This window comes from Thalia democratica, chromosome 5 (assembly GCF_965202585.1).
Source record: "Thalia democratica chromosome 5, ktThaDemo2.hap1.1, whole genome shotgun sequence".
Classification (NCBI taxonomy): domain Eukaryota; kingdom Metazoa; phylum Chordata; class Thaliacea; order Salpida; family Salpidae; genus Thalia; species Thalia democratica.
In genome coordinates this window covers 52,519,777-52,534,969 of record NC_139169.1, presented here as the reverse complement: position 1 = coordinate 52,534,969, position 15,193 = coordinate 52,519,777, and the positions used below count along the sequence as shown (strand labels likewise).

At 26.8% G+C, this 15,193-nt stretch overlaps 1 protein-coding gene across 4 annotated transcripts in view; it reads right to left on the bottom strand.

Annotated features, from left to right (window-relative positions):
* LOC145835392 (uncharacterized) overlaps positions 1–15,193 on the bottom strand; it is a 104,084-nt gene that overhangs the window by 68,695 nt on the left and 20,196 nt on the right. For all 4 annotated transcript variants that reach the window (XM_082942957.1, XM_082942958.1, XM_082942961.1 and 1 more), the window contains exon 8: positions 8,619–8,869. In XM_082942957.1, the coding sequence (XP_082799083.1) occupies positions 8,619–8,869 (251 nt within the window). The remainder of the gene's footprint in view (positions 1–8,618; positions 8,870–15,193) is intronic.

Below are 15,193 nucleotides of genomic sequence, written 5' to 3'. Positions count from 1 at the left end.
TTTATTTGAGAGCAGTGAAACGCCGTTAGTCGGAATAAAGTTTTAACACAAAAACATCTGTGGTATATATATATATATACAAAATAAGGTTAATGTTCAAACTTAAACACCTTCTACTGAGCCAAATTGAAGTAGTACAGTGCTTTTTATTTTGAATTTAACTGGCTGATGATTAAAGCTTTATGAAAAATTAAAGCTAACACATGTCCAGAATTTTTAAAACCGCCATTTCAATAAATTATATATATACATGCATATATAAAATTAAGTTATTTAACTTGATAAATCTTGAAGCTTCTATATATATATAATATATATAGAACTAAAATACACAAAATAAACTTTTGCTTGGTACAGCTGTTTCTGCGTTTAATACGCGTCTTCAGCCAAGTTTTATTCAATGAAAAGCAACTTGTAAGTACAGCAAAAAAAATATACAAAATTAGGTATTACGTAATAATAGATAGTTGATTTTAGACAAAATCATTAACAGAGTTTTAGATAAATTATTTTCGATAATGTATGCAGCCAGTTTCTAATTCGTTTCTTTTGTTTAGAGATTCTGATTTTTTAACTTTTAAAATTTCGATTTTTTCCGCATTGCACAATTTACATCCGTTTTTTAAACTATATTTATTTTTCGTTTTTGTTAATATTTCCCACTGAGGTTTAAATTTAACTTCGTTATTTTTTAGTTTCCAAATGTACTGCGATAAAGTTGTCGTATTTTTATGTTTTTCGTGTTTGAAGCTGTACTTGTGCTTTGTGTAGCGATTCTTGAACGATAGTCCAGTCGAGCTAACATAAAACTTGGTCTGGTTTTCAGTTATGACTGTAGCTTTATATATAATATTTTCCATTAAGCAACTTCCATTTACCGGGCATTCTTGTTTTTTGCAGTCACACATTCGCCTCTCTTTGTCCTGCGTGTCTAACATCTTTCGATTGTGTGCCATTATAAGTTGTTTCATGTTTGGCATGCAGGAGTAGAACACTTTTAGTGTCTTCCTGTTAAAAACTTTACAATATGGATGGTTTTCAGTAAAGTTATTGTCCACAATCTCTAGGAAGCGCTTCCCAACCCGTGTTGCCACACTTTTGCAGAATGGAGCGTTGAAATATAAATATTTCTTCTCCTTCTTTTCTTGTTCTTACCCTTCTCGCTTTTGTGGCTATAGGCTAACTCGTGATCGTACCCACTTTCTCTTATAGCTTCCTGGTATTGTTGGGTTGTTTCCTTGAAAATGCTTTGACTGCTAGAAATCTTCTGGAGGCGGTTATTCACTACCACCGGTATGTGTTTTAACACATGCTCTGGATGGTTTGACCTGCTATTCACATAAACCGTATGCGCATTTGGTTTTCTATACGGCTTATGGCTTTAATTTTGAAGATCTAAAGTTACATCTAAGAAGTCTGTTACAAACAGAGTGGCTTCGATGGTGACATCAAAACCAACATTTTAAAAACTTTTCTTATATACATTTCATTTATATATATATACATATGTATATTTATTTATATATATATAATTAAGTTATTTTACTTGATAAATTAAATCTTTCGCAATGAGCCCACCTTAAGGGTTTTATTAATAAATTAATCATCGAAGTCAATGTGGCTGCGCTGGATGCTGTAAATATAATTTGAAAGGGGGCAATTGCCGTTCAGAGAACATCGTTTACAAGGCCACAGTTAACTCTGGCGTTGAGACGAGGTTCTATGTCGGCTTGTGCTCGACTCAGTTTAGATTCAGGTATGCCAATCATAAAAATCTATTTAATGCGGCATATATGAAAATGACACTGAACTTTCGAAGTATGTTTTTGGCTGAAAGCGCAGCGGCATTGACTTTGAAATATCCTGGGAAGTTATAAAAAGAGCACAGCCTATAGCTGACTTTAATAACCCAATATGTAGGCTGTGTCTCAAAGAAGCAACAGAGTTGTATATGCACTGAAAGACAAGAGATGCCTAAATAAAAGAAGTGAGTTTGTATCGTCTTGTAGACATATAAAAAAATCGCTTTTAAAGTTTAACAAGTTTTAATTTCATCTTAAAATAATCTAAATTTCAATTTGTATCTTAATTTTATCTTTATCTCTTTCAATTATCTTTCCTAATATATAGTTACTCACTGAAGTTTTATAAATTTTTGCCAGTTTATTGTCGATTGGTAAATTAATTTTTGCACAAGCCGTTTTGCATGATTTTTAGTAGTTCCAAAATTACGTCATAATCCATTAATGCTAAATTTTAACTTTCATTTGTGTATTTTGTTTTGTGCTTTATTTTAAACTTGTTTTGAAGCTGATGAGTGCATAGGCACGAAACTCGAGTCCTTTGAGTTTTACATCTTTAAATAAACCTTTATATATATATATATATATATAAATGTGTTTTGTTATATTTTTAAATAAGTTATGACCGTAAAAAAGTTGTTCAAATTTAGTGCGAAAAACTATAAAAAAGAGAGCTTTTCAGTCTTAGTGAGAGCGGAGAACTCTTTTCAGCTACATATTCTGGAAGCCTTATACACTCAATCTTTAATGCCCAGTTTATGTAAACTGAAAAAGTTCGTATACCTAGCAAGACTTTTTAAATCCTTATACTAAGTAATTTTAAAGTAATCAGTTTCTCGTAAACTTTTTTTTTCTTTAGATGTAATTTTATTTTCATATATAATGAAAATATGAAATAAACACTACTACAAAGTTTTGTTGGTATTTTCTATGTCATGGAAACATCTTCACCCAAGGAAAAAATTGTCTGGGTGCCGAAAAAGGAGTTAAAGTCATTAATAGCTAGCCGGATTCAGCCTGTTTTGTATAATTATGTTTTAATTTTGGGTTGCCAAAGATCTTGGAAAAACTTTTTCAGGTTTTCTAAACTTCTTCTAGGTTTTTGAAAGCATTTTATTTAGTACAAAATAAGTTTAAGGTGAAAAAACTGTCTTAAATAAAACAAAAATATTTTTTAATTTAATGTGTATATAATAAATAAAATTCTGAATGACACAATAAAATTATTTTATATGACATATTTTTTATACCTAATCAAAACTTTATCATTTTGCATGTAAAAATTGTTTAAAATTCCAGGACTGTGAATGTTTTGTAGTGATTTTGTTCAAAATTCCGGGTTTTTCCAATTTTTTTTTTGCTTATTTTGTCAAATTCCATATTTTTTGACAACCCTGTTTTTACCGTTTAATAAAATTGAATTAGGCTTTTTGATATGAGAGTACAAAGAAGGAGAATTCAAATATTTTATTATAGAAGGACCAAAATAAATAGGTAAAAATATGACTATTAGGTTGGAAGTATATCTCCTGCTATAATTTTTAAGCAATTATTCCTAAACTTTCTCAGTTTAATCTTAATTTAGTAACTAAAAACACTATTCTAGAACTTTTTTTTATTCTCTATTAAATCTCTATTAAATATAAATAAAGGAACATGTTTTTGGTCATAAAATTATTAATTAAATTTTCTATTAAAAATATAAATTTAAGTGTTTGTTAACAAAAGATCCTAGTGAAACAAGTTCACTGGATTATATAATAAAAACAAATTATACAGTATCCTTCAATAAAAGAACAATAAAAGAAGGATACTGTATAATTTGTTTTTATTAATTAGATTTTCTAATTTTTTAAAAATACTTTTTTCTTATAATGCAAGAAAAATTTCTTAAAATATGAGGTTAATTGATTAAAAAATAAAGGAGAAGATATATTATTGGTAAATTTTCCAAAACTTCGAGAATATCAGAAATATAATAAATATCTTCTTCATACGTTTGTATTGAAAACTTTTAACACAGCTGATTATATCTCAAAAGTTTTTTTTATTTTATTCAGTAAAAAGTATATTGTAATATATTACTTAATGTAAGGGCTAATGTTAAAATTGTTTATTGTTGCACCCCTCCCTATGGTCTAAAATTGGTTACATGACAATTTAAATTCGGACAACTCAAATTTTTAAAAATTACGTAGCAATATTTTAGAAAATAGTTTATATTTAAGGCGGTTGCAGATCTACTTACAGGGTTGCTAAATGTGTTTTGCAAATTTTCTCCAGGTTTTCAAAAGTACACATTTTTGGGTCTTTTTTAGTTTAAAGTTAAGTTTAAGGTAAGAAACTATATTAAATAGTATAAAAACATTGAAAAGATACTCTTAAGCTACTTTAAATATGTTTTTAATTAAAAAAGTACTTTGATGACGACAAAAAAAATGTTATCTATATGATAAATGTTTTGAGTCAAATCAAAATTTTACTGCTTGACGTCTTAAAATTGTTATTGTTCCAGGTTTTTCCAGGTTTTTTAGCCTAAATTGTCAAGTTCCAGATTTTTCCAGGTTTCAAGAATTTTGGCAACCATGTATTTAATAATATTATGACAGTAATTAAAAAAAAAACAAATAAGAGAATTTTAAAAATTATTAGAAAATACTTTATTTTATAACTTGTATTAGCCATATCCAGGGTTGCCCCACACACTCAGGGAGATCAGGAAATTTTGATTAATTTTTTTTTAACTCAGGAAAACTCAGGGCAGTTTTGATTTTTTCTAAAAATTTCAGGGAAATTTTAAGATTTTTAAAAAAATCTCAGCGAATTTTTTTTTAAATCTAGAATGAGATTTAGTTAATCCAGTTTCAAAATTTTGTTCAAAACAGTTAATTTTATTTATTTTTAAGTGCTTATAAATAAGCACTTAAAAAAAAGTTTAAAAATAAAGAACTAGTTCTGCGGCTAGTTCTTCAATATTCTTAGAATTAACATTGTATTTTCTAATAAATGATAAAATTTTTAAGGATTTGAAAAAAACTCAGGGAAACTCAGGGAAGTTTAAGGTTAAGGGAAGTTTCTAGTCTATTAAACTAATTATTAATAATCTAACAAGTGAATATTCAATAAAACCTAATGATCAAACAATTAAAATTAATGAAGAAGCTACTAAAATATTATCCAACTATAATACAAAAAATAGAAAGATTCCCAAGTTCCTCAAAGCTGAAGCATTCATAACTGTCAAGGACCACAAAACTAATTTCCCCCATAACATTAGTTACAGAACAATCAACCCATCAAAACCTTTTCTTGGTAAAATTGCTAAAATAAATTTACAAACCCACATTGACAAAATAAGATCTAAATCAAATCTTACCCAATGGTTAAATTCTGATGAAGTTATAAAGTGGTTCAATAATTTCAATGATGAATCCCATAAATGCTTCATTAACTTTGATATAAAAAAATTTTACCCTTCAATAAAAAAAGAACACCTCACCAAAGCTATTAAATTTGCAGAAAAATACACAACCTTCAACAAACAAGAAACAGACACCCTTATGCACACTTGCCAAACCATTATATTTTATGACAACAGAATCTGGACCAAAAAAACAAATAACAATAACTTTGATATAGCTATGGGTTCATTCCAGGGCGCCGAGGTCTGCGATTTAATAGGCTTATACATCCTAAGCGAAATATCCCCAATCACAGGTCTATCAAATATAGGCTTATATAGAGATGATGGTCTTGCAATTATAAAACAACCCTCTGGAACCACCCTTGAAAAAATTAAAAAGTCCCTTTAAAATGTCTTCAATAGGCTTTGAAATTACAATTGATATTGGCAACACTAGCACAGAATTTCTTGACGTCTCCCTGGACCTATCCCTAAACACCTACAGTCCCTACCGTAAACCTAATTCCAAAACTAGCTACATCAACAACAATTCCAACCATCCCAAAAATATACGTAACAATATACCAAAATGATTAAAAAAAAGATTATGCAAACTATCTAAAAATGAAGAAGTTTTTAATAACATTAAAGGTTTATACCAAAATGCACTAAACAAAAGTAATTTTAAATATAATTTAGTCTACAAACATTTTAATAGTACAAACATTAACAAAATTAGAAAAAGAAATTGCATTTATTACAATCCCCCCTTTTGTAAATCTGTACAGACTAAAATTGGCAAACTTTTCCTGGATTTAGTAGATAAACATTTTAAGAAAGACAGCATCTATCACAAAATAATCAACAGAAATTCTATAAAAATATCATACTGCTGCACACCAAATATTAAGGCCCTTATAAACTCACACAACAAAAAACTCACGAAAAAATCAGATAAAAACGAAAAACTTTGTAACTGTAGAACAAAAACAAACTGCCCCGTGGATAACAAGTGTTGCCTAAGTAATGTCATATATCAAGCTAAAGTTTCCACATCCGTAAATGACCACAAAATTTACATTGATTCAACCAAAAGAACATTTAAGTCTAGATATAATGAACACAAAACCTCTTTCCCAAAACCTTTTAAAAGCAAACCCAAAAATTGTACCCAACTAACAAATCACCTATGGGATCTATACAGTAACCATATAAAATACTCAATTGAATGGAAAATAATAGAATCAGTAAAATCTAACACAAACCATACTAACATGTGCACTTTATGTAACCTAGAAAGACTACATATAGCCCTAGCAGACAAAAGAAAAACCTTAAACAAGAGAAACGAACTGATAACCCAATGCCCACATTACTTAAATGAATATTTATAATTTATATCTCACATAGGTTTCAATTTTATCAAGATATTTTGTTATTTGTGCATGTATTATAATATTATTCCCATTCTCAGTCTTAAACTGTTAAAACTATTTTATTTTTATTTTTTCTCTTTTTCAAGTCTGTTTATTAGTTAAATATATATTATTAAGATATAAGATAAATTGTGCATGCCTTATAATATACCCATTTCCAGTTGTAAATCATAATTATTGGAGAATTAGTATAATCTTTTTTTTTTTTGGGTTGGATTATTAGTAGTTTATACTGTTTTTGATTATCTCTCAACTAAATATATTTAATTTTTTATCTTATTTCTTAAATTTAATATCTGAAATTTAACCCTCATTCTATTTTTCGCTTATCTAATATTTTTCACAAAAAGCCATTTTATTCTTTGTCATCATAATACAACTGTGTTAACAACAACAATGCTTTCATAAAACTTTTAATGTTTACTCCCTGGTTTTATTTTGAACATTATTACATTATTAACTTATTATTAGAACTGTGTGCTTAATAATATGTATCTACTACTCCATAACTTCTAACTCTGTAAAAGTTTTTATCTTTTTAAATCCATTAGATATCAATACCCCACTGTATACTATGGTTTAATTGTATTGTTTGTAGACTATAATTTGATAGCTTTTAAATTAAAGGTTGTTTTGCATCAATATAATTTTTAATTTATTTATAAATTTTTTTTGTATATAAACTTAACTCAAACCAATTTTTTATTATTTGTCATTTTTAAATTATTATTTTACTACAGATTTACAATTTGAAAATCCGCTCTGCGGTGAAACTGAGTAATTGTTTGTTCTCAAAAATAATAAATTATTAAGTTTCTAGTCACTCAGGGAAGATTTTTTGACCCAAAGAGTGGCAACCCTGCATATCTCAGTATTTAAAACTTTACAAAAAAAATTTTATTGGTAATTGATAAGTTTACAAGAAATATATACTATTTTTGAGATATAACCTTTGAAAAAAATTTGCATTTAAATAATTTGCATTGTCGAAATTTGAACCGTCCAAATTTGAATTGTCGTGCACCCGCTTAAATTACCTTACTATTGCAATTTAAGTTAAAAAATAGTCTTAGATTTTAAATTTTAGACAATACACACTAAGTATTTTCTATGCAGGAGACAGTTGTCTCATAATTATATACACTACACAGATATATGCAACGCTAAAATATATTATTAATAAACATATATTTGTCATAGCTAAACAAACTATAAATATCTAGAAAATGTGCTTGCAACCTATTTTATTAGAGAACAGGTCAAATATGCACAAAGATATTTTAGCACAAACAGTAAAGTATGCACAAAGGGACACTTTTGCACGAAGGGTAATTTTTGCACGATAGTAAATAAAAATAAAAAAGGATAAATTAATAAAAAAACATAGATAAATAAAAAGTTACCGATCAAGGGGTAACAGTGATTAAAAAAAAATTAACTAGTTTTTTTTTTCAATAAAAGAAAACAAACAAAACGAAAAAGTAAAAAGATAAATTAATTAAAAAAAAGTTACCAAATGAAGTTAAGGGTTAGGGGTAACAGTGATAGTAAAAATAAATTAATTAAGAAACTAAATCAATAAAAAAACTATCAACCCTTGCAAAATGTCTTCGTGCAAAAGTGTCCCTTCGTTCATATTTTACACCTACTTATTTTTTAATACCTTACAGTTATTACTTTATTTAGGCACTGACGAGGTCTTTGACCGAAAATTAGTTTGTAAATTAAATTCTTGAAAGAATGAATTCATTTTTTCTCCTCAAGTAGTTGAGATCTTTTAATTTTTTTTCTTAAAACCAAAACATAAAATATCTTACAGTTATGTGAAACAGCAAATAACAGCATTAATTTTCTCAAAAAAAAAATTAAGAAAAGACCTGTACAAGAACTAACGGGTTTGTTGATCACATATATTTTTTACAGATAGCTCTTGAAATTAAACTTTGAAAAATTTAAAATAAACAATTATTCACAAACATTAGTAGAAGATATTGCACTATCCAGTTCATCAAAATGAGAAGAAAAGTTTGACTGAACATTTGTGAGCAACGATGGCTTTAAGTATTTTGTTGGTATTTTTTCTTCAAACAATTCAATATTATTCACAGTATTGTTTTGACTTGTTGCTATTGTGTACTCACTACCAGGTGCTATTGTTTCGCAATTTTTTGGGTAACTGTCATTAAGATCAGTATCAATCTTTTTGTTTTCAAGAAAGTCTTTAGTATCTGAAACGAATATGAAATGTATGATTCGCAAACTAAACGAATTCTAGTTAACAAAAAAAAAGTGAAGGATATAACTAAGAACTTTTTTAACATAAACAAAGAAATATTAAACATAATTCATTAATATGTATTACTAAGTAATAAATATATGTGTTTTTTTTTTTTTTAATTTTTATAAATGCTGAGTTTTTAGAATACAAACATTAATGTTTTACTGAACTATTATACTTTGGACATATGGGGGTCCAACATTTAAAAAAAAATAACATTGGCTCTTATATAAAAAACTTAAGTACAAATTACAAGCAAGTTTTTATAGAATCTATTAAACTTATACAACTTTTAAAATATTACAATTTTTGTAAAAAGTTTTCAATACAAACGTATAGACCGCAATTTATTCGAGGTCAATTTTCTCAGAAACTTAAAAATCACTAAAAATTATATTCTTCTTCATTTTTTAAGCTAGAGAACTCAAACTTTGAGGAAACGATCCTTTTATAGTTTAAAAGTTATGCGTTTTTAAAAGTACTAAAAAAATTCCTGTATTAAATATATTTTCAATTTAAACATGGACTTTTTGTGAAAAGTTGCATAAGATTGGTTAAGAAAATATATGAAATAGATTTTTAGTGAAAAAGTCTTTTTTTGCGTTTTTGGTTTATGCCTTCCATTAGGAATCTATTGAGCACACCGACTTTAATCGCTTATATCTCAAAAGTTACTTTGAATTATTATAAGCACTTAAAAATGTTTGATAGCTCAGAAAAAAACTCTAGAAAATAAGATCAGCATGTAAAAATCAAGGTATGCATTAATTACTAAAATTATTTAACAAAGCTGCTTTTTTTTTGAAGCAAACAAAAAAACTTAATTATAGTTTAATTTTTGGGTAAAGCTTTAAAAGATCAAAAAATTAAATTATTAGCGTACATACAAGTAAGCTTTACTTAACTGCAGGTGTTACTTTAACCTACCTATGCTTTATTCCTGATTTATAAAAGGAAGACTGGTAAAACGTGATTAGATTTTTAAAGCAGCTAAAAAACTTCCTATTTTTAGTACGAAAAATTGTTAAAATCAAAAAGCTGAGGTGCTTAAAAATATTCAGTTGCAGAATAAGTGAGTAAATGTATTTATTCCAACCTAAATATAACAGCAAAAACTCAAACATATAAGCTTGATAAGTACACTTTAGATTTTCTATAAATTTCATTTACATTTTAGAAACTAATCATCGAGTCAATAGCTCTAGCTCATTGGCGTTAAGTTTACTATTAAGCATAATTAAAAACTTTAACGAAAACAACAAAAAAACAATTGTTTGTTAAATAATAGCCAAGATGAGGAATGTTTAACTGATTATTAACCTTTAATACCTAAAAATAACATCATTTAAAATCAAGTTAAATATAGTTGAAAGGCGTCTAAAGGATTCGGGTACGGGTCACTTTTGCACAAGCGTCACTTTGGCACGAGCAAGCACTTTTCCACGGTAACTCTTTTGCACAAAGAGACACTTGTGCATGGCGTCACTTTTGCACGGCGACTCTTTTGCACAAAGAGTCACTTGTACGCGGCGTCACTTTTGCACGACGACATTTTTACACAATGACAATTTTTCACGGCAGCACTTTTGCACAACGATGCTTTTGCACGGCGTCACATTTTTTGATAAAAATTACTTATTAATTTTACTAACATAAATGTAATTCAAATCAAACTTTTCCAACTTTATTCAAAATTCTTCAACTTTTTTGCAAGAAACTAATTAATTAGGAAGTTTGTTTAATATCTCAACTGACCGATTAAAAAATAATTATGCCAAACCTCATTATTCAAATGATGTTTGCATGTAATTTTTTTGCTATTTTCTCTCAGTAAGTAATTAGTTCTATAATGTTCAAAAATTGATTGTATTTTGTTTGACCGTTTTTCACCGTTAATTAGTTTGAAAAAAGTAATGAGGTCAAATTTAAGTGTCCTCTATTCTAATGATTTAATATTAAGTTTTGTTAGTCTATCAAGGTAAGACATATAAGAAATATTGCAGCGGTTGTAGATTAACCTGGAATATTTTCTCTGAACAGTTTTTATATGGTTGATATCTTTTTCAAATTATGGAGACCAAATTGGTGTGTTATATTTTAAATTAAGACGAATTTAAATGAGGAAAAACTTTTAAAGGATGTTTATATCCGTAGACTTAAAGCTCTTTAAATCTTTATAAGATGTAGTTGTTGCAATTCGGTTAAGGTAATTAGTATAGTGGTTCCATTAAAAAAATTTAGCAATAAAAATTCAAAGATCTTTAAACACTTTAGTTGAAAGTAAATTTATATTGTTTATTTTAAATTGAAAAGTAGAGATAGTAGTATTTTTTAATGTTTAGAACTTGACATTTACTAGAGTTTAAGTTTAATGTTCTATCCTTAGACCAATCGTAAATTTTATTTAAGGAATATTGTTCGATTGGCTAAACATTTTTTGTCATCTGCGGAGAGGTTAATGTTGCTGCTAACATCAACTTCTGAGGCTTTATCATTTATGTTAATATTAAATAATAGTGGACAATAATACCTCCTTGAGGGACTCCATAATAAACAGGTAAATATTCTGAAAATGTGTTATTAAATACTACTTTTTAAGGTCTATCGTTTAGAAACTCTTTTAACTAACTACCCAGACTGCTATAAATTTTGTATTGTGATAATGTTTTAATATATTTAAAATGAGAGACAGAATCGAAAGCTTTTACTCTGTATAGATTACTTAGTAGACTTATTGCTTAAAAAAGACACCAACCAAGAGTGTAAGCAATTTAGTAATTGAAAACAGGATTTTCAGTTAGGGAGAAAATCAAATTGTTTTTGGAGAATAACGTTGTTTAAGAAATAAGATGATCAAGTATTTTTATAGCAACTATATGTCCAAAGATTCTGCAAAAGATAATTGTCAAAGAAATGGTCTGAAATTTGAAGGGCTGTATTTGCTACCTTTTTTGTGTATTGGTATTACATATGAAATTTTACATTGTTTTGGCACAAGAGATATTTTGCCAGAAAACAATTAAAGACTAGTGACATTGGAAAAATTATAGAAAAAGTAGTACTTTTAATAAAATACGAAGGAATATTATCTGGTGTTCTTACTAGTTTATCTTTTAAAAGATTGACAGATTTAATTACTTCATCATTGCTTATTAAAAAAATTGCGCTTTTAGACTGTTTTTATCAATAAGTTGAAAATTTTTGTTTTCATCATCTTTATTAAATACTTTTGGGAAGGCCTTACTTATAAAGAAGCTTTATCGAAATCAGATATTATTGTATCTTTTTAAGTAAGGCCTTCCCAAAAGTATTTAATAAAGATGATGAAAATAAAAATTTGTTTTCGTCATGTAATACTAAATAAGCAGGTGCTATCTTAAGCTTAGATTTTACATAACAGTAATTTTTTTGAATTTATGTTCTGAAAATAACCTAAATCTATTGTGTGCAACTTTTTTTTCTATATATAAAATGTACTATAAATAAAACTAATTTATTCTTATAAGAATTTATTTTACAAATTAATTTTCGGTCAATGACTTCGTCAGTGCTTGAATAAATCTTATTCAAATAGAATGTTCTAGCAAAAAGATTTATTTAAGCACTGACGAGGTCTTTGACCGAAACTTAGTTTGTAAAATAAATTTTGGAAAGAATAAGTTTATTATTTCTCCTCCAGTAGTTGAGATCTCTCTATTTTTTTCTTAAAACCAAAACATATTATAAATAAAATCAAGTAATTAAACGAAGTTAATTACCTTTTTTAAGAATTAATACTCAAAGTTAAAAACCTATTTGTAAATTTTTTATAAAATATTTTCTATTAGTTATTTTTTATTAAATCTTAATTTAAAAGTAGTGCACAATAAAAAAAAATTAAAAAAAAAAACTGTATAAAATATCTTTTAGTAATCTATGAATTTAAATAGTTTTTTGAAATGATGCGCAAACTTCTAAATTTTTGGTAGACTTAACCATTAACTACCAAAATTAATTATAATCAATCAAGTTATACGTTTAAAGATTATATTATATAAATATATAATAAATTTTTTGATTAGAAAAAATATACAACTAAGTAATTTATTTTCTACCCAATCATCTTTATTTTTTTGTTGTTTACGATTAAAAGGTTCCACAACAAACGAACAAAAAGAAAAATAAACAAAATAAGAATATCTAAAGTTTTTCTAACGTTAAGTTTTAAGAGATCACTCTCCAAAATTCAATTATGTTGCAGCTATCATTAAAGTTAAAAACGATCGATGAATTCTATCATCTGCCTGTTTATATTTTAACTGTTTCCAAGCAGGCTTTATTCCAGAAACAACGTGCTCTATGCTCAGGTCTATGTAATTTTAAATTGCTTTTTGATAAAAGTTACTATTGCTAAAAATCGGATAACATATTTTTTTAGTTTGGTTTAAAATGTTACATACACTTTATGCAATCGTAATACTTCTTTAAAGTATGTACATCAAATGAAAAATACTTAAGTATTATAAATCAGTCAAAAGATTTGTGTTTTAAAGCCCTACTAGATTAAGTTTATATTTCTGTTTAAAAGTCAACGAATTTCAGTGTATTTTTATCTTAGTCTTCATAGTTGTTTTAATCTAAAATGATGATAAAAAATCAACTTATCTATTTTATTTAAATTAAGATTATAAATATAATTAAAGTGAATTGCAGTACATTATTATATTGTTCTACGTAAAACTTTAAATAAAAACATTACATTAAAATCTCATTAAAAAGCTATCACATTTTATTCATTCAAAATAATTTGCGTTTTTAATCGAATTTTATTTAAGTTGATGAAAACAAAGTTACATATTTAATTCATTTAAATTTTTATCAAATAAAGTAAAAATTAGAAGCGTGCAAAAGTGAAGTTCGGTTCAAAATTTAACAATTGTTTAAATTTTCCCAGTGCATAAATATTTCCGTGAAAATATAACGCCATGCAAAAGTGACGCTTTGCAAAAATGTCGCCATGCAAATTTAACGTCGTGCAATAAGTGACGCGGTGCAAAAATATTGACGTGTAAAAATGTCGCCGTGCAAAAATGACCCTGCGTGCAAAAGTGTCCCCTCGTGCAAAAGAGTCGCCGTGCAAAAGTGTCCTTGACTAAAAGTGTCCCCTTGTGCAAAAGTGACACCTCGTGCAAAAAAGACACCCACCCAAAAGATTCACCTATACTAGCTTGGCCTACATTAGCCTAAAATTTAAAACTATTCTGTAAGCCAGTGCTTCTGAAATGGGGTTCCGCGAAGCCTTTCGAAATTTCAAAAAGAAATTTGAAAAAAAAAACATAAATCAAAAAACTTCAAAAAAAATGGAATACATAAAATGTAAAACATATATAATTATAGCATTCCTTGATCTGCTTAGTGTGTATCTAGCGGTAAGACTTTTAATGGGTACTCATTATTGTAAGGTGTCCTTGTTGCGCAAATTTTAGCAAATTTTTTGAAAATCTATTTTTAGCGAAGTCATGAAAATACTGGTATATTCACTAAAGCAAACAATGTAGGAGCAATCAAAACAAATTCGAAATGTTTACATAATAAAACTAAATAAAAAATCTTTATCAGAAACTTATTTCTGGTATATTATATTGTTTCAAATGCTGTAAAAATGTTTAAAAAGATGTCTGTTAGCTTGATTTAAAATTTAATATGCATAAGGCTTATTTTTACTTAAAAAATGCTACTATAATTTAGAAAAAAATCTGGCCAGGCCTATAAGATTTTAACAGAAATTGAATTTGAAATAGTTTTATTAGACTCACATGATAAAAAATGACACTCTAATTTTTAAAGTTGTGGCCAGGTCTTTAAAATTTCAAGAGAAATTGAGTTTAAAATATTTTTTTAAATTTACATGATAAAAGTCTTTAAATTTCTATGTGTTAGCCAAGTTTTAAAGTTTGTTATTTAAGTATTAAATGCTTTTTCTGTTTAATTATAATAATTCAATGATTGTTTTTTGATATTCATTTATAAAAAAACATCTAAAGAAAGTAACAAAAAAATTTTTAATATTAAAAAATGATGTTATTTTTAAATTTATGATTTTAAAATAAAAAATATAAGATAATGATTTGCTTAATCAAGGTTTTTTTTTATGTAATTTTAGTTGCAACATTTTTTTGTTGAAACATTACTGTTATGTTTATTGTTCTACTATTATTATTGTTATTGTATATTGTTCCATTAAATTTTACATATAACGTTTAATATTACATTAATATTATATTAAACATTTTAT